We start from the raw sequence: 20812 nt of genomic DNA on the forward strand, positions 1-20812 counted from the left end.
ATATATATATATATATATATATATATACAGTGTATGTATGCATACTCACTCGCACACATCCAAATTTACCATAATGTCACTCACCTTTTCTGTAATGGTGTAGGATATCAGTCAGCATCTACTCTGTTATATTATTGGCAATATTTGATCACATCGAGATCACCTTTTGAGCGTGGGACCCCTTAAAATGAAGCAATGACCACTTTTGTTTAAATCTTGGGTTGATCCATTTTAAGGATTGTTAGAGGCCTGAAGAAATTGAAGTCATTCAACAGTAAAAAGTAAGAGAAAGAAAACCATAATGCGGTGAATCAAAAATATTCTTTTTATTTTAATTTATTTTATAGATAGACAGGTTGGGAAATATGTTTTGCTCACTTTCTTGCCCGGAGTTAAAGAAGTAGATAGAATCTACTCTCACAGCTTCTTACACTAAATGTGGAGGTAGAGCCAGGAACTGGGTTGGTTAGCTTAGCTTAGCAGGAAGACTAGAAACAGCAGTTAGCATTCCTCTGTCTGAAACAAAATCCACAACTTTTTAGTAGAAACAGTCTTAGTCAGTGTCCTCATTGAGAATCTTCGTGGTCTGAGGGTCTGAGTGCTGGCCCGGTGTTACGTGGAACCTTCTACCTGACCTCAACAGGGAGAAAGGGCTGTTACCTGAGTGGTTTGGATCTTTAATGATTCTCCTAGCCTTTTTTTGCAGCCCCATTTTCAAGCCCATTGACCAGGCAACTTTTGTTGTCCCTATGGTAACGTTTTTGAAGCCTTTCCCGAACGTTTCTGTCACTTTCTTTGATGTTTTTGTCCATCTTTTCTGAACGTTACTTTTGTTTATTTCGGGCATTTTTGAAGCAGTCTCTGCCTTGCGTTTCTCACCATTGAGTCAGTATGCGGGTATGTATAGAGTAGACAGATGTATGGATACATCCCAGTTTCCACTTTACACACTCACATAACACAGTGTCATCTCTACACTTTTAAGCACACTTTCTCTTAACCTCATTTTATCACAAATCAGTGACAACATTGTTTTTCAGAAGCTGCAGTCCTGAAGGAATGTTTTATTTGGCGAAGGCAGTTAAACTCTTTTTGCCATCTTAAAGTAACATGTCAAAGTGCCCTGGCATGTTTCTGACTTTTAAATGACACAAGTATCCTTGATGGGATGGAGTTTGGTGGAGGTCAAAATGTTAAGAATCCTGACAAACCTCTCTTCTCTTTCTGTTTTCTATGTCAGGAAAACAACATGGGGAAACCAACGCCAACCACAGAGGATATGCTTTTTCATTAAACATAGCATTTTTTCCCTGTGCGTCACACTGCCTCATCCGGGCTGATAAAAGGACGTTATAAACTGACTGAAGGAGTCAGCAAACAGATGAGTCACCAATGAGTGATAGCTGATGTAACATCGTTTGGGCCTGAATCTTCTTGCTGACCATGGAGCTAATTGGAGCAACAGAAAGGAAAAATGTTTTTTTCCTCATATGTTCACCCTGCCAATGACAAAACAAATTACAATCTCAGGCAGTGGAAAGGCAATGACCTAATTTAGATGAAATGACCTCATATTGATAAGTAGCTGCCCTACTCACTAAGTGATGGAACATAATCACAAATGGACTCTTATCATCGAGGCTGGAGTGTGTGAAGTCACATGATAGTTCAGGGTGTGTGTGTGTATGTTTAATGCAGAGGAGTGAGTTTTAATGCTACATACAGCAATGTTGCGGCGTGGACTCCTAGCCTGGGTCTCCCGTGTTGGAGGCGTTCTGGTGCTTCTCTGCTGCTCCCTGTCGCTCCTCTATGTGATGACCTGCAGCCCCCCACACTCTGATGGCCCTCCACTGAGCCATGCTCTCCCCCGGCCTGGACCCAACCACCCCGGCCTAGGGGGCACTGGGCCGGGGATTGGAGCAGGCGTAGGTGGGACGGGGGAAAGTGGTGGACAGACTCAATCTTATCAGGTACTCCTCCAAGAGCGTGAGGAGCAGCATCGCCTCCACATCTCCTCCTTGAAGAAGCAGATAGCTCAGCTCAAGGAGGCTTTGCAGGAGCGTAGCCAGCAGTTGAAAGGAGTGCAAGAGACCCTGAAGAGAGCTGCTGGGGGCCCAGCAGAGGGACAGGAAGCCGGGGCTGTGTCCCAGGGAGGCGGACTTGGGGAGGCTCAGGGACCCAAGAGTCAGCAGGCGGACCTCCAGGAGTTCCTGCGCAGCCAGCTCTCAAAGGCTGAGGTGACCGCAGGCACTAGGCTGCCCAGCGAGTATGCGGTAGTGCCCTTTGAGAGTTTCACCCTGCAGAGAGTGTACCAGCTGGAGATGGGGCTGACACGTCACCCTGAGGAGAAGCCTGTGAGAAAGGACAAGAGAGAGGCTTTGGGGGAGGTGCTGGAGATGGCCCTGCACAGCCTCAACACACCATCATCCCAGCAAGACAGCAGAGCCGCAGCGGAAAAAACTCAAACAGGCAAAGTGTACACAGCATCTGACTTCATAGAAGGTGAGAACACATCAATTTATGTTTACAACTAATTTGCAACAGTAAATATTTTTTTGAAGAAAATACAATACTGCTGTCTGGATTATTCACTTTCTGTTAAAATAATGAGGAAATGGTAATGCTTCTCACAGGTATGGGTATGTTTGGGCACTTACCGATAATTCTCTGGTTCAATACAATAAAGTCCACAGTAACTTTAAGCAAACAATATTTCCCTGACCTTGACCAAAAACTTGCAGAAACTTACCCTAAAAGTAAATTCATCACAAGATAAGCTTCAGCCAATCGGAGTCCATGTTTGGATAAACAGATGGTTATGTCTGCTGGCTAATAGCTCAGAGTTAACGGCAACTTTAGTCTATCTGCCCCTATAGATAATTTGCAAATTGTCACCACAACATAATTTGAAAAAACAAATTAGTTCTGTACAAACGTTATTTCCTGGACACATTTTTTTCTGCATCCAAACACTGTACTCCACTTTGTTCTTCAACCTTGGGTTACTTTTATCTTTTTTTTTGTTCATGAATCCCTGGAAGGTCAGAAATATGTGAGTGTGTTTGTTTCAACCAGGATATCCTCCAAATCCTAGTTCTGCTCTGCTCTGATCACAACCTCAGGAAATGAACTCATTCACAGTGGAACATCTCTTCAAGTGGGGTATTTTCAGTGTGTGTGTGTGTGTGTGTGTGTGTGTGTGTGTGTGTATGTGTGAGAGCGTGCGTGAGCATGTGTGTGTGTGTGTGCATGTGTGCGCGCCCGCGCTCATGTGAATGTGCGTGTGTGTGTGTTCTTTAAAGGTCACCACCTTCAGTGTGCGAGTGTGTGGAGGTTTTAAAGTGAAGCAATAGCGTCACCTGGCTTGTAGGAAATGAGCCATAGGTCATTATATGGAGCTTGTGTGTGGTCCCATTTAATGTGTTTATCTTAGAGTGATGTTAATAGATGTGCATACATTTGTGCGTTTCTAGGTGTAAACAACGTCCACAATTCCTGAACAAGGCAGGAAAGTGCAGCTTAGCTTTTAATGAAATATTTGTTTGCACGTATTGATCTTTAAGGACTAAGACATTGATTTTTTTAAGCACACCTTGAACTAGCTGCGATATATTCAACATTGTCGGCTAGACAAGTGGAAGGCAGTCTAGATGGCCAGACTGACAAAAGCATCTTCTGGGTGCTGTAAGGGTTGCATTGGCAAGCTAGTGAGCTGAAACTGCTTACAAATAGAGGAGGTATGCAAAAAGTGCAGTTGGACAGAAGGAAAGAGACAGGAAGTGAAGTCTCAAGTGCCCAGCCAATTTACCAAAATGCGTCTTGTCACAGGAAGCTGGCCAACTTAACTGGAAGACCTTAATTTAAGATGCTATCGGACTGTAAATCTTTGCCCACAGACATCCTTCTGTTCTCTCTCTTCTTCTTTTTCTGACTTGCTCTTCACTTTCTTCTTTGTTTATTTATATTTATCTGTCTGCTCTTTTTTTCCGTCATCCAGGCTCTCTTTTTTCTCTGGTCTCACTTCTCACTTTCTGAATACCCATTTCCATTTCTCTTTCCACCCCCACTGACCGCAGTAGGTCAATTTGCCAGTAATAATCCTTGTACATAGCAGAGTAAAGAAAGAACAACTTCTCTCTGGAGGAACATGCTGACGTAAAGCCTGCAACTGCAACAAGAAAATGTGTCTGAATGATTAGAATAGCATCTCTTTCAGTGTGTGTGTGTGTGTGTGTGTGTTATAGGTTTATGTACAGTTCTGGCTTTTTTCCCAGCAACAGAGTGCATAGACAATGTCTTCAGTGGCCTCATATGCCCTTCTTCTTTCCCCACATAAAACCTCAGTATTAGTCTGTCACAACCTGATGCTAAAAATAATGTTACTTTATAAAACAATGGATTTTTTTTGTTTGTTACATTCTAATCTGGAAAAACAGTATCCTTGGCACTTCAAAACACAGAAATCCTTAAGGGATTAAAACGAAAGCCACACCCTGGAGAAAAAAAGTAAAACAACATCACTGCGACAATGAAAGACACAGAGGAACTTCAGGCACATAAACTTAAAACTCACTTACTGTATGTACAACAAAAATACTGTCACATTGTTATTGCAGCGGGTTACATTTACATCAAGTTTATATGTTGATATATAAGTTAATGTAAATATGTTAATACACTTTCTTCCCAGGAATTAGATGAGAAGATTGACGACAAGCTAAATCAATAAGCTTATTCTTTAAACAGGCTACTATTGAATATAACTGTTGTATATAAATACAGCTGCTGATTATCACAATAACATGCACTGCTGATAATATCTAAGTTATTTAAGCTTATTTGCTCAACAGTTCATATGTTTCTCCCATCAGGTATCACTCGCACAGAGAAGGACAAAGGGACGCTGTATGAGCTGAGCTTCAGAGGGGAGTCCAGTAATGAATTCAGACGTCTGGTCCTCTTCCGTCCCTTTGGACCACTGATGAAGGTGAAAAATGATAGGGTGGACACAGCCAATGTCCCGATAAACATCATCGTCCCGCTGTCCAGACGCATAGACAAGTTCAAACACTTCATGCACAACTTCAGGTGAGAGTCTAGAATTTAAACTTTTTTCAGAATTTAGATTTTGTTGTCCTTTTTCCAGATGTAAAAGATGCAGTAGGTAAGACTTATATAACTGACTTCATGTCATATTAGCTGAAACTGACCCTACCACCACTGGCACCACCTACAGCCTGTAGTGCGATTTGCAAAAATCTACCGCTCCGTGTTCAGATCCTCCAATCAGGGCCTGGGGGGGGGGGGGGGGGGGGGGGGGGGGGGGGGGGGGGGGGGGGGGGGGGGGGGGGGGGGGGGGGGGGGGGCTCAGGAGATTGTTCGGGATTTAACAGAAGGGGGGAAGTTGTCTATGTTCAAATTCTTTGGCTAAATCCTGGATCTTCACAATCCTACCTACAACACGTTTTATTGTAAAGTCACACAAACAGTGGGACCTAAACAAGAAGCACCACAATGAATGATTTAATACGGTTTGTTGTGTCACGCGTAACTAATTCAGGCAAATGTGATACTGTGTTGTTCAAACTCAGTTTCAATTCCAATTTTACTTTTTAATTGGCGATCAAGAAGGCTGCGACAAGAGGTGGGCGAGATTAGAGGAAAGAGAATTAACATCAGAGTCTGTTTTTCTTTTTTTTGAAGAAACATATAATTAATATTTTGAAACCGCACATGAAGTGTTATCAGTTAATTATTTTGGGGCTGGTAGGCATAATCAGAATGTAAACAAATCTGAGGGATTTAAATGGTTCAGACAAGAGCATAAATACAGATGGCCTTACAGATCCCAGCTCAGTTTTTATCAGTTGCTACATAACCACAGGATGTTTAATTTCATACATTTAAAATTTTTATTCATAGAGCTAAAAGGCATCTCAAATATACCAGATTATATCACAAATAGATCCAGGCTAGTATGTGTATGTGAAATAAACAATGAAGGTCTGATTATCTGCAAGGTGAAAATAAATATGAAAGAATAACAGCTGTCATTTAAAAAATCTTTTATATTTTAACACACAAAACTCATCAGCTAACAGCAAAGCGTGCTTTACTCAGCTCGCAGTCCGTCACCATCAGTTGAGGAAACATCCTTCTTAATGTCTGTGATTTACTTGGCAGCCGCTGCTGCTTATCACAGCTCTTTTTACATGGTAAATCCTGCTTAGTAGCAGTGTTTCAGCCCATTAGAATGCCCCCCTGGGCAGACCGGCAGCATTTGATATACAGCATGGTGAGAAGTGTACTTACTTGAAAGAGTCGGCAAATCGCTGAGCAAACAGTTTACAGTTATCCATATTAAAGGTGTAGCAGGAGAAAGTGTGTGTGTGTGTGTGTCTGTGTGTGTGTGTGTGTGTGTGTGTGTGTGTGTGTGTGTGTGTGTTTTGGAGGTGATAATAGCGAGTAACAGAATATAGAGATACAGTGTGAATTCACAAAAACCCAAACAAACTGGAAACACTTGCAGACAGACACCGTGGAGTTTTACAAGGCAACTATTGCTCTTACTGCATGATTAAATAATTATAGCGACAAATTGGAAGAATGCCTCATCAGATTCCAGAAAAAATCAATTTACTTCTAACAATGGCATTAGAGAGAGGCTTTAACAAAACGGATCTGTAATGACAGTAAAAGTGGTATTTTACATATCTACTCAGTAACCTCCGCAAAAATATAGTAGTTTAGCATTTTGTGTTCATCTAGTTATGTCTTATCTGAGACATTTTTCCCAATGTTTTTCTGGGGAGAACGTCACAAATGTGTATGTGTCCCCAGTGGGAGTGGAGCTGAATTATCTTCAGCATGTGCTTGATATATTTGACATTTCTCCATCAAAGGGCCTGCAGGCATCTCCCACCTGGTCTCTCTTTTACTAGAGTTCTCTCCCTGCTTTAACGTAGTGTCAGAATGAGGAGCGCCAGGATTATAGCCGAGAATGACATTTTTTTAATGAATGAATGAATTCACTATTTAGTTTAGAAATATGAAAGAAGAACAATGCAATCTCCCAGGTCCAAAGGTCTTTTCAAACGCATGTTTATGTCAAACAAACCCTAAGAGATCACATTTGCAGTAATGTGACAGAGAGAAGCAGTAAATTATCATGTTTAAAAAGCTGTAACCTGCAAATGTTATATTTTTTGAGTGATTTAAGCGATTTATCTGAGTTTTAGTCTTATTATTTCAGCCCTTGAATAAAGGAATCCTTTTTCATTTGATCACGGTGCTTTTCCTTCCTGCTCAGTTTTAGAACACTTTCATGCATAATGTCCCTTCCCGTGTGTGTGTTTGTGCGTACGTACAGGGAAGTCTGTGTGCGTCAGGACGGCAGGGTCCATCTGACGGTGGTGTATTTTGGGAAAGAGCAGATGAGCGAAGTCCGCAGCACTCTGGAGAACACATCCAGGTGGGTTGGAAGCACAGCCAAGATCAGATCTTTGGATTAGAGGCCAAACGCACAATATGGATGGCAATCTATGTAGTGAAATTAACCCTGCCACAGTCACACAACCGCTCTCAGAAGCAGAAGCTATAACAACAAATATTTCCACACATGCAACAGAAACCTCTCTTCTTCTTCTTCTTCTTCTTCTTCTTCTTCTTCCATGTATGATCTGTCTCTCTCTCTCTCATGACACACATATACACACACCTGCTGGCTCGGCGTCCTGCCACATCTAGTCATCTGTCTGATGAATAATGGACCAGCGTGCCACCCACGCTGAGGAGCTGAGAGCCTCCAGCCAACACAGATAAATTACAGCATGCCTGTGATCATCCCTGACTCACTCTCAAGCTCTCACATGGACCCCTCGACACCCACACCTCTGGAGACGATCGCTGCTGGCTGCTCAGAAGTCAGATCCACTGTGGACTGAGCCTCAGATTCCCCAAGGGGGTTGCTATGGTGACGGTTGTCGATTTCCCGTCTCTGAAGGTTGTTCCGCGGCCTTGATACAGTCAGACTGGCTCTAGTATCACACAGCGTGTCTTTGTCCCTCTGTTTCTCTGACCAGCTGTTGTCGATTGGGTGGCGGTTTGGGACTAGCAGTGTTAAATGACTTCTGAAGTTAAGAAGAAGGCAAAATTCTGAAAAGAAGGAAAGTCAAACAGAAACATACACACATGTAATATTATTGATTTTTAGTGTGGAAGAATTCTAAAAGGAGTGATGTGAGAGAAAAGCGCACTGAATAATGAAAAACAGTCGGAAAAGTAAAAAAAGTAAAATGTAGCAAGAGTAAGTGGAGGTACAGTCAGTGTTGGATAAATTACACTGTCCTAGCAGCGGTTCTGTTAATTATTTTTTGATGAATAAATTGATGTTTAGTCTGTAAAGTGTTGGGGATGGACATCTTGTCCAACAAACTGATTCTTTTTGAGCATAAAGTGGCCCTTAGGCTTAGCAGTGCTTGAGCTAATGCTAACAATAGCATGCTAAAAGTTATATTGACATACATTTTAGACATTTTGAAATTTTAGTCTGATGATGGCGCTAGAGGAAGTCAGCGGATTGCCACAGTCTGTCAAAGGAGCATCAAAATCTGTTCCAATTGTCTTGGCAATACATCCAAATCCAATAGAAAACAAAGAAATGTGAATCTGATGGTAGCGCTAGAGGATAAGGCAGGGGATTACTAAAGTCATTAGGATTTAAGCATAAACCAATCTTTGCGTTTTGAAGATTTATTGAACCAATTGTGGGTACTTTTACTTGATAAAGAAATCAATTATCACTTCTGCTTTTTATCAACTAAACCATCTGTTACACTAATTGACTGATTGTTTCAGAAGTAGCGCACACATGCATGCAAATACAAACAACTGCTATTCAGCTTGACCTAAAATAATCCTCACTTTGAAGGTCTAAAAGTTTAATTATTTAACACCAAGATACCATGAACACACACACACGCACACACACACACACACACACACACACACACACACACACACACACACACACACACACACACACACACACATACACACACATACACAAGTCAATATCTGGTCCCGGTAGTGATGGCTTCATTAGTGGCTGATCTGATTCTACACTAGCTTCCTACAAATTAAATTCACCTCTAGAAAACTGTGTCTGCTCCCAAACAACCTCTAGCTATTTGTCCTTTTTCTTTTCTTTTTTAAATCACGTACAGTCACACTCCCTGCTTTTTAGTAGCACAATGTCCTTGCTGAATATACTTCAAAAGGGCATTCATACAATCACCAGCTAAAGTGAACTACCTTGACTAATTTCTAACAAGATCTAAATCAACCAGGATCTCGGCCAGCTTTCTAACCCCAATCAACCTCTATGTAGTGATTAAATGAGGGTAAAAGAATGTTTTTTTTTGCAGGTGCTTATTATTTGGGTGGATATATCAAAGGGCCAAACCAGGTCTACTTCTAACAAAAGCTAAAAAAACTAAGAATATAGGAGATAAAATAGCAACGCACTAGAAAAGACAGAGCATTAGTTTTCAAGCATTCTGCCAGACACCGGGGATATTGTTTAAAATAATTGAGAATGTGAGATAAAGCTAGAGAGATTGAGAAAGGAGGGAGTGAGGTTGTGTGTAATGGAAGGAAAAGATAAAGCGATCAGTTTTAAAGTGATACCGGTCAATATGAATAGGTACTGTGTTCAGATGCAGGGGAGACAATGGCTGAGGGGGAAACAGTGAGTTAGAGGATAGGTATACAGATCAGATGGGAGAGAAAGTTGGAAAAAAAAGTCAGATTTTAGGATATCAAAGTACGTTAAAATGAAAGAGAAGGATCAGACATTTGAACAGACAAAGAAACGAATGCTGAGATTATTCTGTCACTCATACCAGCTACAACCTTTCCTTCAACTCGTGTCAGCCTCTCCAATAAGACTTTCATGTTATGGTGGCATTTCATTCAGTTCGCAGACGGGTCGACGACTCTCTGAAGAGCCTCTGACAGCTCTGAGAAAGCGAGAAGATAATGACCAGCAGAAGGTAAATGAGAGATTAGGAGTGGATGAAATGAAACAAATCATGAAGGAGTTTTGAAGAGAGTCTACAAATGGCTAGTACCCAATTTTGCAAATTACTCGCTCTGCCGATAACTTGTGTAGCTGTCTTGCCTGAGGGCTGAGTCTAAGAGAGATCACAACAATTCTAATTTTTTTATAGCTTGCACTTATACCTCTCCATTACATGCACAGACTGCTGATTCCTCAGCTCAATGTAAAACACTAGCTTGTTTTCCTCTTCCGAAACAATAGCCAAGAAAGGATACACAGCCTCCCTGCTCTGTTAACAGCAGACAGGTGACAGACAAACAGGGGAAATTAGTTGCTTAAAATGTACAGTCATCATAAATTCACAGTTAGAAGAGAGTTGGCATAGCTGCATCAGAGCATAGAGAGATTTTAAGGAAGTGAAAACAGTTTAGCTTATTTAGTTGGAATTAATTTATGAGGCAAGAGACTTGACTTCATTTGCACAAGCTTGAAAGTTTTTTACTACTAAGAAGCATTTTGCAAAATAAAACTGACACAAAAAATTCAGTGGTGCTACTAGACTAGGGACAGAGTAAGGATAGTTCATCCTGATGGAAAAATGAATGTTTGCACCAAATCCATCCAACAGTTGTTGAGACATTTCACTCAAAACCACAAGCCAACCTCAATATGACGCTAGAGGAAACGTCAGGAGAGCAACAAAGTCATTAGGAGTCATCTTCTGGGGACCATGAATGTTTGTCCAATCCATCCAGTAGAAGTTGAGATATTGTACTAGATAAATGAAAACATGGTTCTGTCGTGGAAACTAGAGAAAAAGTCAGGGGACTACCAAAGTCATTAGAAGTTATCTTCTGGTGAACAAGCATGTTGTGGTGATGGGCCGACAGACTCACCAACATTGCCACCCCTGGATTGATGTTACTACCATTGGCAAATAGCAAGAATGCTTCACTGGTATCTCAGAAAAATGTTTAAATTGAAAATAAGCTCAGATATGGCCACATCGAGGCCGAGAATTTTCACAAACACTGAACACCGTGTCTGCTGTCAGTCCTGAAGCTAAAATGGCAAAAACATGCAAATGGTTACACACTCACAGTGAAAGAAAATCTGGTTTCCCTTTCCTGTCCTGAGCAGAACTAACAGGATCAGGACTGCTGCTGAGAAACAACATGACAGCTCTTAACAGGCTTCTCACTCTGACTCAACAATTAAGCCCCTTGTAGGTACCAGCCACCATGCCCACAGTAAACAAATTGACTATTTTAGGCCATAATAAGGGTGCTGTTGCTTGTCGGGGAAGAATGAAGAAAAAAGGCAGAACATAAAAAGTAATTTAGAAAACAAGGACGTTGCTGGATTTAAGTTGACGTTTTCAGTTATATAATAGTTGAGCCTGTGTTCATATTCTTGGGCTTACATTTTAGAGACTTAGAAAATGGGTAAGTGGACACAAACATCTGATTTAAACAGCTAATGCGCTCAGGCCAGCACACAAACAAAGACACCATACACTTGTGAATAATATATCAACTATGACTCTCTGGGGCGCCCGGATATCTCAGTTGGTAGAGCTGGTTTTACTTTAATAGAGGTTTACTCTACTTACTCGACGCAGAAGGTCTGGGTTCGAATCCGACCTGTGGCCCTTTGCTGCATGTCATTCCCTCTCTCGGTCCCCTCTCGGCTTCAGCTGTCCTGTCAATAAAGGCCTAAAAATTATCTTTAAAAAAAACTATGACTCTGGAAAAAAGAGATTACATTTCCCTCTAAATAATAGTGACCAGGAAAATATTACAACCATAAAATCATGAATTATTTATAACTTCATTTCTCTTAAGACACAAAATCGCACAGCTGATAAAAAATCTTTGCAGATTCATATCTGTACGCCTAATAAATGCTGCTGCCAGGAGACACGGGGGAAACACTAGCCCGAGTCTGTCCAAAGGTAACAAAATCGACCTACAATTTACATTACACAGTATCTGTTTCATTTATTCCAAAACCAACAACGTTAGCTAGCAGGCAGATTTGTTTTTACATTTGGACATGGCCAAGCCAGCTGTTACCCTGCGCTTCCTGTTTTTGAGGGGCTTAGCTGCATACAGTATATTAGCATATCTCACAGCACAGTGTCCTCTGTATATTTGTCGAGGAGTATTGCTTTAGAGGACAGATTTACATCAATTTAGTCCTTTGAAAGTTAAATAAATTAAAGTGAACATCAGTGAAATTCAAAGTGACACATGCATGCAAATGCTCCTAGTGAGCTGTGCCAAAATGCAAAACAAGGCTCCAAGAAGACTAGATATCTAACAAAATCTGCATACCAGCATTTCTAAAGCTCCCTACCAAACATGTACAGTACTCTAACCAAAATGTTAAAATCACTTTAGAAGTGCCGGTGGCTGGTGAACCTTTGGATAGAGCCAGTCTTGCTGTCTTTATGCTAAGCTAAGATAATAAGCTGATGGCTGTTGCTTCATATTTAGCATACAGAGTATCGATCTTGTCATCTAACTCTTGTAAAGAAAGCTAATACGATTATTCTCCACGATTCCTTTAAAACAAAGCAGGACATAATGCTTTGCTTAAAAACATCAAATCTAATTTCAACACTTTTGTTTCAATTTGCAAGAAATATGCAAATTTATTTCAGTCACGGAGACGCTCTTCTTGAAAGTTTTCTCTTCATCTCTGACGACGGAGCTCCCCGCCCGTTGAAGTCGAGTCTGAATCAACATGTGAATTTAGCTGCTATTTCATTGGCACTGTTTGAGACAAACAGAGCTATTGTGCTCTGTCTCTGCCATCTGTGGACAGTTTAGTGCCAACGGTTGGGTCAGCCTCTTCTGGGACTCTGAAACAGATTGACTCTGTTTGAATTCATAAACTGTAGGCAGACGTAGAGAATATACTGCAGACATGTGGATTGACAGCACATAAACACCAGTGGACAGGTGCACAAGAACATCTTGATATTGTTCCCGATATATTTTACCTGATTTAGACAAACAAGATGCTCATAAGTGGTGTCCTGTTCATGTGTCTTAAAAAGTTGTATTAAGTCTTATTTAATAAGATATAAGAGATGTAAAAGGATAGGATTGAGACAGGTTTTTACACAGTAATCTACATGAAGAAATATGATGGTCCACACTATTCACACAGGCATCTACACTCAACAGTACAAACGGAAAAGCGGGAGACATGATTCAAGCTTCCTCTGGCTAAACAGACCAAGTTTGCTTGGTCATCCTGGCTTCCTCTAACAAAGCTGTGTATGTCTACCTGCTCTGTCTCTTATGTGTTATGTCACCCAACATCACATGAACGAAGGAGGAGGTTCCGATCCTGTTTTTTTCTGCCTCAGACACGAGACGTGTGATCCAATTTTTCCTCAGTATCTTCATGCTGAAGTCGATCTAATGTGCTTGTCTGTGTATGTGCATGCATGAGTAACGGATTAGTCACAAGCAGTGTGACCTGTTATGGTTAAGGGAAAAAAGCCACAGCTGTGGTCATCTTGATCCAGCTGTTTCTCTTTGCTCTATCCTCAGAAAACTTCAAGCCAGTGATGGAGGAGGCTTTGTTGACCTTAGTTTCCTCACAATCTGTGGCCTTTTACTCGTTAGATGCAGTGCAGGTGTCCGCCTCATTATACTTCCAGTACTCCCCTTCTGCGATGTGTGTAGATCTATGTGGCCCCCATGTGTGCTGTGCTAGTTTTTGGCTAAACACAAATGTATTGAGGAATAGGCAGCATATGAGCCACAGTATCAGTTGAAATAATAAATGAGACAAGTCAAGCAAGATTTCACAGCTGAGGAGCACAACAGGCGTGTAGACCCTTGTTCAAATCAGACCTGCAAGATAACCTGCAGAATAAAATAATATTCCATTATCATTTCAATTTCTGAAGCATTTCACCCAGCGCATTAATCATCAAGCAAAGACTTACTTCTGCTATTTTCTGTCTTTTTCTTAACCATCACCTGTTTTAATTCATTTTATTTAAATTTCTCTCTCTCTCTCTCTCTCTCTCTCTCTCTCTCTCTCTCTCTCTCTCTCTCTCTCTCTCTCTTGCTCAACAAAAACAATGAAAATGGGATAACGGCGCAATAAAATGGAATACAAAATTAATTAAAATAGAATTAAATAATTAAATGGAGATGCATGATATGAAAGGAACAGGAATGAAGTTACTAATAACACTTAAATGAACTAATGAACACCTAAGGGTGTTTTGGAGTACTACAGGGGGTACATGAGATTTGTTTTTAAATCCATATTTCCTAAAATAATTATTCTATAATAATGAATGTATTTAATGGTGGACTCTAAACATTTGAAATTACATTTACATTGAAATAAAATGTATTTTATTGTATTGCTATTTTCATTCCATGTGTGTTCTGTAAGAAAACTAATTTTTTTTCTCTAGATGTCTAACCTCTCTCTCTTGATCACTGCATCTCTGTAGGGAAGTACACTTTAAGAACTACACTCTGCTGCAGCTGGACGAGGAGTTCTCTCGGGGACGGGGTCTAGATGTCGGGGCCCGAGCCTGGAAGGGAGGCAATGTACTGCTTTTCTTCTGCGACGTGGACATCTACTTCACCGCTGACTTCCTCAACACCTGCCGACTCAACACGCAGCCCGGTCAGACTTTTACCATTTTAACATAAAAAACTGACAGAATTAACACTAAAGATATCTGCCTATTACATTGCAATGCATGTGTTTAAACTTTTCACAAATACCTTTTTATGGCTATCTATAACTCCTTTGTAGATTTCTTAAAGGGATTTGTGACTAGTAACTTTAATTCCAGATATCTCCACTGTAGTTTTGACTTGTCTTACTTTCAGTTTCAGATATCTACAATTTAATTTTGACAAGCAACATCTTAATTTGAGATCAGATTTCAATTATGACTATTCAAAACCACATTTAAGATATCTTCAGTGTGAGTTTTTGACTAGTTACAGTTTAAATGGAGATATCTTGAATTCACATTAAAAAAACATTTTTTTTATCTCTAATTAGATTCTCCATACAACTCAATAATTTCTTTCTACTTAGACGTTATAAAAAAAAAGATCTCAGATTTAAATTTTGACTATTCAAAACCTTATCACAGATATCTGTCATAAATACAATGTGGGTATCTTTAGAATTAATAAATGATACAACAGCATGATGGCTTATGTGATGTCATTAATACAGCATCTTTAAAATGATTTCTTGTTATTATGACTTGTTTAAATGCATAATAAATGTATTAAATGTGATTAAAGAAGATGTCTTTATGATGATGATTAAATATGCCTTACCCTACAAACACAAAAATACACCACTGCCTCGTTGCCTGACGCTGCCGTCTCACTCCCTCTCAGGTAAAAAGGTGTTCTACCCGGTGTTATTCAGCCAGTACAACCCAACTCTGATCTATGGAAGTCCTGAACACGTCCCACCCGTGGAGCAACAGCTGGTAACACACACCAATCAAGTCTATCTTCTCTTTTTTTAAACACTGTGCAAGCCCCCTGTGTAAATATCATTTTCAGTTCTGTGCTATATCGCTGGGAGGTTTAGAAACATTTCCTCTATCCAGTTGCTACAAACTCACAGAAGCGTCCTCCTGTTGATGTGCCTGCCAAGTGTGCTGAGCTGATATGTTTCTGTCCATAAGCTCTCTAAGACTCGCCGTTCTTTTCTCCGCAGGTGATCAAGAAAGACACAGGGTTTTGGAGGGATTTCGGTTTTGGTATGACCTGCCAATACAGGTCCGACTTCATCAACATAGGTAAATATTTGCGGTCATGCCTATCAAAACATCTAAGTAATGCAGAAATTCATAAATAGTTGCTCTTGGGGTTTGATTATCTGTGCAGAGGCGTTACAAAACGTAGAGTTAAAATGGGCTAGATGGTTAGATACTATATTAATGGTGCCATAGCTTAACGGGTATAAACAACTTCAGAACCCAAATGGTTCAATATTACAATTCTCAGATTGTATTACATTCCTCGGCATGAAACAGCTCTGAGCAGCAGCATATAGTATAATATCTCACAGCCCCCTTGCCCTCTGCATCTGTGTATTAGTTGAGGAATATTGGTTCTCAAAACAGATTTAAATCGATTTAGTCTCTCTCCAAAGTGACCAATCAAGTGATCAATTAAAGACTACAATTCAATTTGGAGTGCTTTATTGTTTAGGACCTAAACACACACACAGACACACACACACAAACACCAACAAGCATTCAAATGCTCTTTCTTAAATGTGCCAGATATTTAAACAAGCTCCAATAAAGACAAAAATGTGATTTAAAAGTAGTCGACATTTTAGTTGATTATTCCCTTTTTTTGCAAAGACTTACAGTATGTGCAAGTATATGTATTTATGTATGTAAACGCTGCAGCTTCAAATTTACAGACAAATCACTATTCATTCAATACTCATCTAACTCTTGACAAGAAAGGGAAAATGTGTTTTCCCAAAATGTCAAACTATTCATTATTCATAATTAGGTTGTGCCGTTTAATGTTCACACACAAATGAACATTGCATCTGTTGCTTTTAAATAATTCCTGCCGCATTTCTGTTTAAACCTGGAGCATGAGTGGAAATAGGGAGACAGACAGAATAGTCAAAATAAAACCGCAGAGACACAAAGGATAAGCAAAAGCAGACATGAGTACTTCACAGATGCAGGTTTAAACATGTCTGGTCGAGAACTGTTTTGCAGCATCAGTCTAGAATGTCCTTACCACGATTTTATGAGACAACAAACAAGGCTGAGTGGAAAACTGATTATAATCACACACCGTCACACAACCGTCATCAGGATTCATAATCAGCGTTCCTTTAAGAGGAAGTAAACACAGTGCTGAAGACATAAATTACTTAGAAATGTTTGCATATCAAAAGGTTTAAAATCTCCATTTTACATAACAGCACATCCTATGATGATATAATAAAGGCTTACTGCATTCCCCTTCTGCTCTCTTATCTCTAGGAGGTTTTGACATCGACATCAAAGGCTGGGGCGGGGAAGATGTCCACCTGTACAGGAAGTACCTGCATAGCAACCTCCTCGTGGTCCGAGCACCGTCACGAGGCTTGTTTCACCTGTGGCACGAGAAACACTGCGCTGATGAGCTCCCTCCAGACCAGTACCGCATGTGCATGCAGTCTAAGGCCATGAACGAGGCCTCGCACGGCCAGCTGGGGATGCTGTTCTTCAGGCACGAAATCGAAGCTCATCTCCACAAACAGAAACGACAGCAAAACCCCAAGAAGACATGAATACTTAAATGTGGTTGGATTATAATCAATCAGACCGCAAGCTCTTGAAATAACGCCGATAAGTTCAACTTTAAAGGAATAGTTCAACATTTTGGACAGTATGCTAATTTGTTGTCTTGCAGAGAGTTAGAGAAGAGTATAGATATCCCTCTCAAATGTGAGGTTGGTATTCTCTGTATTGGCTTCTCATCTAACTCTTAGCAAGAAAGCAAATAGGTGTGTTCCCAAAGAGGCAACCTACTCCTTTAATAAAAAAATCTTAAAAAGTGAACTTTTTTTTTAAAGATATATATACTTATAGAGGATAGGGGAGAGAGAGGGGAATGGCATTCAGCAAAGGGCCGAAGGAGAGATTCTAATGCTGTGGCATGAAGTGAGCCTTTGTACACGAGGCGCACGCTCAATCGGCTGTCCATCCCGAGACTTTTTACTTTTCAAGGACTCTGAGCAATGTGTTGCTCTGAAAAGGACAACAAAAAATGAGGACGAATTCAAACTGGCTTGAAGAACTCATCGCCACAACCGGACATGTTCGACAGACTGTCTGAAACCATCTGTAATTTAACATCCTTTTTGAATTTCCTCTGTAACTGCAGGAAGGTCTTTTAGAAGGAAAACACAGCACTTATGTTTGAGCTACAAAGGGTTTCTGAACTTTGTGCCTTCTGCAAGTTAAACCTGAACAATGTCTTTTCAGGAAGCCAAGGAAAAATTTAACCCACAGGTTTTTATTTGTAGGGAAACAGAGCCACCTGGTGGAATGAAAGTGAACAACATGTTGGCGCAGAAACCATGAAGGACTCTTTTAAAGCCTGGAATGGCGTTGTTTTTTAAATAAATTATTAATTTCTTTATTTATGTTTGTTATCAATTCTTAAATGCCATCATGTATAAGGATTACAATTTCTTATCTGTTATTGCCTGGACAGTATTCTGTGTGGGTCCATTCAGTTCTATGACGAACTGTGCTGAGTATTGTAGGTTTTTGTCAGTAAAACGCCCGTTTTTTTCAATAAGCATCCTAAATATAAGATTTATGTTGGCTATTTATGCCCAACATATTAAATAATAAATCCATAAATATAAATACATATATTTTATATTATAATATAATGTTTATTTAAAATGAAATGTTTAAAGATAAAACATAGTGTTGACAAATTTTAGTTTTTTGTCATATAACTGATTTGTCGACACCTAAGGGATATTTGAGGAAATAATGGTTACTGCCCTGACGTTGACGATGGCTTAACAAGTCAGAATGAGACTTATTGATTCTAATATTTTTGTCAATCAAATAACATTACATTTATTACTGAGCAGTCACAGAAACTGGAGATGTTAGATTTAGAGCTATAACTGCCTCGATTGTTCCTTTATGTTTGTTTTAATATAGTCTCCAATATTGCTCCAGCACTTCAATTAAAACGAGCTGTACTTTTAGTGGATGACCATAGATGTGAAAAGAGGCACTTTTTGAATCATGTTGTTATTGTTTGCTATTAAAACATTCCTTGTGAGAATATACATTAAATATCCTTGAAATGTACATTTCAAGTTATTTTTTCACTTCATGTAAATGAGTTGAATAAAACCTATTTCTGCATTGAGTATGTTTTTATTAGGATGGGTTGTCTTTCATCAAATCTTATCCAGCTTTAAGGTGGAATATGAGACAAAGATATTAGATTTTTACTTTTATAACCTTAAAATTGTGAAACTATTCAATGTCTTAAAGCTCAGCTCATTAGTATGTTAAATATTACATTATTAGTCTTATTTTCTATGATAGCAGAGTTTGATTTTATCTTACATTTTTCCTGATGGCTGTTTTATTTCATAATGACACTATTAATTTCAATGTTTTCACCTGTCAATCAAGACAAACCCGGCAAAAGCAGTTAGAAGAGAACAAAAGACAGGAAGACAAAAATGTATAGGTTCTTTATCAGACTCTTTAATAGAAAGAAAGTGGTCCATTAACACAGGTGCTTTCAATTATTTTTTTTAATTTAATAAAACACATGGTGGGCTTGTGCTGACTCTGCTTGATTACTAACTTTCCTGTTAGTTAAAAAAAAAGTCAGATGCATCCTAAAAATTTTCCTCTTGTTCATTCTGGTCCATGAAGAGATTCTTTTTAATGAACTTTTAATGTAAGTGATGGGAAACTAAATCCACTGTCCTCACTTCTGTGCAGAAATGTATTTAAAAGGTCATCTGAAAATATTTGAGGCTTCAGCACTCTGAGTCTGATCAATATTGTTCAATCAGCACAACAGACTGCACCGTAAAGTTGGTCGTACAGTTGGATCCAAACAGTAACACTGAATTGGCCCGGGCCGGACTGGTAATCGATCTAAGGGTCAGACTCTGCAGTGCCTACTTGTTGGTGCTGGTTTCAGCAGTCCTAACCACAGAGCCACAGTACCACGTTCTGTAGTCGAAAAAAGCAATAGTATAGTATGTCAAAAAAGCCATTAAATAGTCAGAGTATAGTACGTCATAAAACGTCTTTGTATATTACAATAAAAATGTGACAAAAAGATTATAATACGAGAAGAGTCGTGAAAAAGACAGTATAGTGTGTCTAAAAATCCTAGTATAGTATAGCAAAAAAGTGATTAAAAAAAAACTTTTATTCTATACAATGTTGAAAAAAGTGATGAAACAGTCAAAGTATAGTTTGTTGAAAAAAGTAACAAAAAAGGCGTACACGTAATATGTCAAAAAAGTGATAGTAGGCTACAGTATGTTGAAAAAAAGGTCATGGTATAGGTTTCAAAAAAGTGATGAAAAGTCAAAGTATAGTCTAATGAAAATGTGATTGAAAAAAAGTCATAGTATAGTTTGTTGAAAAAAGTCACAATAGTTTGTTGAAAAAAGAGATAAAAAAGTCACTGCATAGTTGTCAAAAAAGGTCTTAGTATAGTATGTCGAAAAAAGTCATAGTATAGTGTGTCAAAAACAGTCATAGTATGGCATTATGAAAAAAGTGACCAAAAAGGCGTAGGAGAGTATGTTAAAACTTTTTTTTTTAAATCATAGTATAGTATGTGAAAAAAATGATTAAAAAAAGTCATAGTACAATGTGTTGAAAGAAGTCATAATATAGTATGTAAAAAAAACAGTGAGGGTTGACTATGTCAAAAAAAGTGATAAAAAAAACTCACAGACTAGCATGTCGAAAAAAGTGATAGTGTAGCGTGTTAAAAAAAAGGATAAAAACTGTCAGATGCATGTAAAAAAAAAAATCACAGTATGCAAAAGTAAGTACTTTTAATGTATCCACAATGGAGATGTTCTCATTTTTTTCACTCTGTTATTGCTACACATCGAAGTGGTATCTCGCAGGCCATGAGTCATACAGGGACTTGAACCAGCAACCTTCCAGTTTTTGAACCAAACCCTTGTGGACTGAGCTACTGT

The 20812-nt window shown here is 39.3% G+C and overlaps 1 protein-coding gene across 1 annotated transcript in view; it reads left to right on the top strand.

Annotated features, from left to right (window-relative positions):
- csgalnact1a (chondroitin sulfate N-acetylgalactosaminyltransferase 1a) overlaps positions 1-18993 on the top strand; it is a 27598-nt gene extending 8605 nt beyond the window's left edge. Inside the window, exons 2-8 of the mRNA XM_034896555.1 lie at positions 1241-2502; positions 4872-5088; positions 7370-7471; positions 14550-14728; positions 15466-15560; positions 15794-15875; positions 17094-18993. Of these exons, the coding sequence (XP_034752446.1) occupies positions 1713-2502; positions 4872-5088; positions 7370-7471; positions 14550-14728; positions 15466-15560; positions 15794-15875; positions 17094-17383 (1755 nt within the window). The 5' untranslated portion in view covers positions 1241-1712 and the 3' untranslated portion in view covers positions 17384-18993. The remainder of the gene's footprint in view (positions 1-1240; positions 2503-4871; positions 5089-7369; positions 7472-14549; positions 14729-15465; positions 15561-15793; positions 15876-17093) is intronic.
- The last annotated feature ends 1819 nt before the right edge of the window (positions 18994-20812 follow it).

The sequence above is a fragment of the Etheostoma cragini genome, chromosome 16 (genome assembly GCF_013103735.1).
Source record: "Etheostoma cragini isolate CJK2018 chromosome 16, CSU_Ecrag_1.0, whole genome shotgun sequence".
Lineage (NCBI taxonomy): Eukaryota > Metazoa > Chordata > Actinopteri > Perciformes > Percidae > Etheostoma > Etheostoma cragini.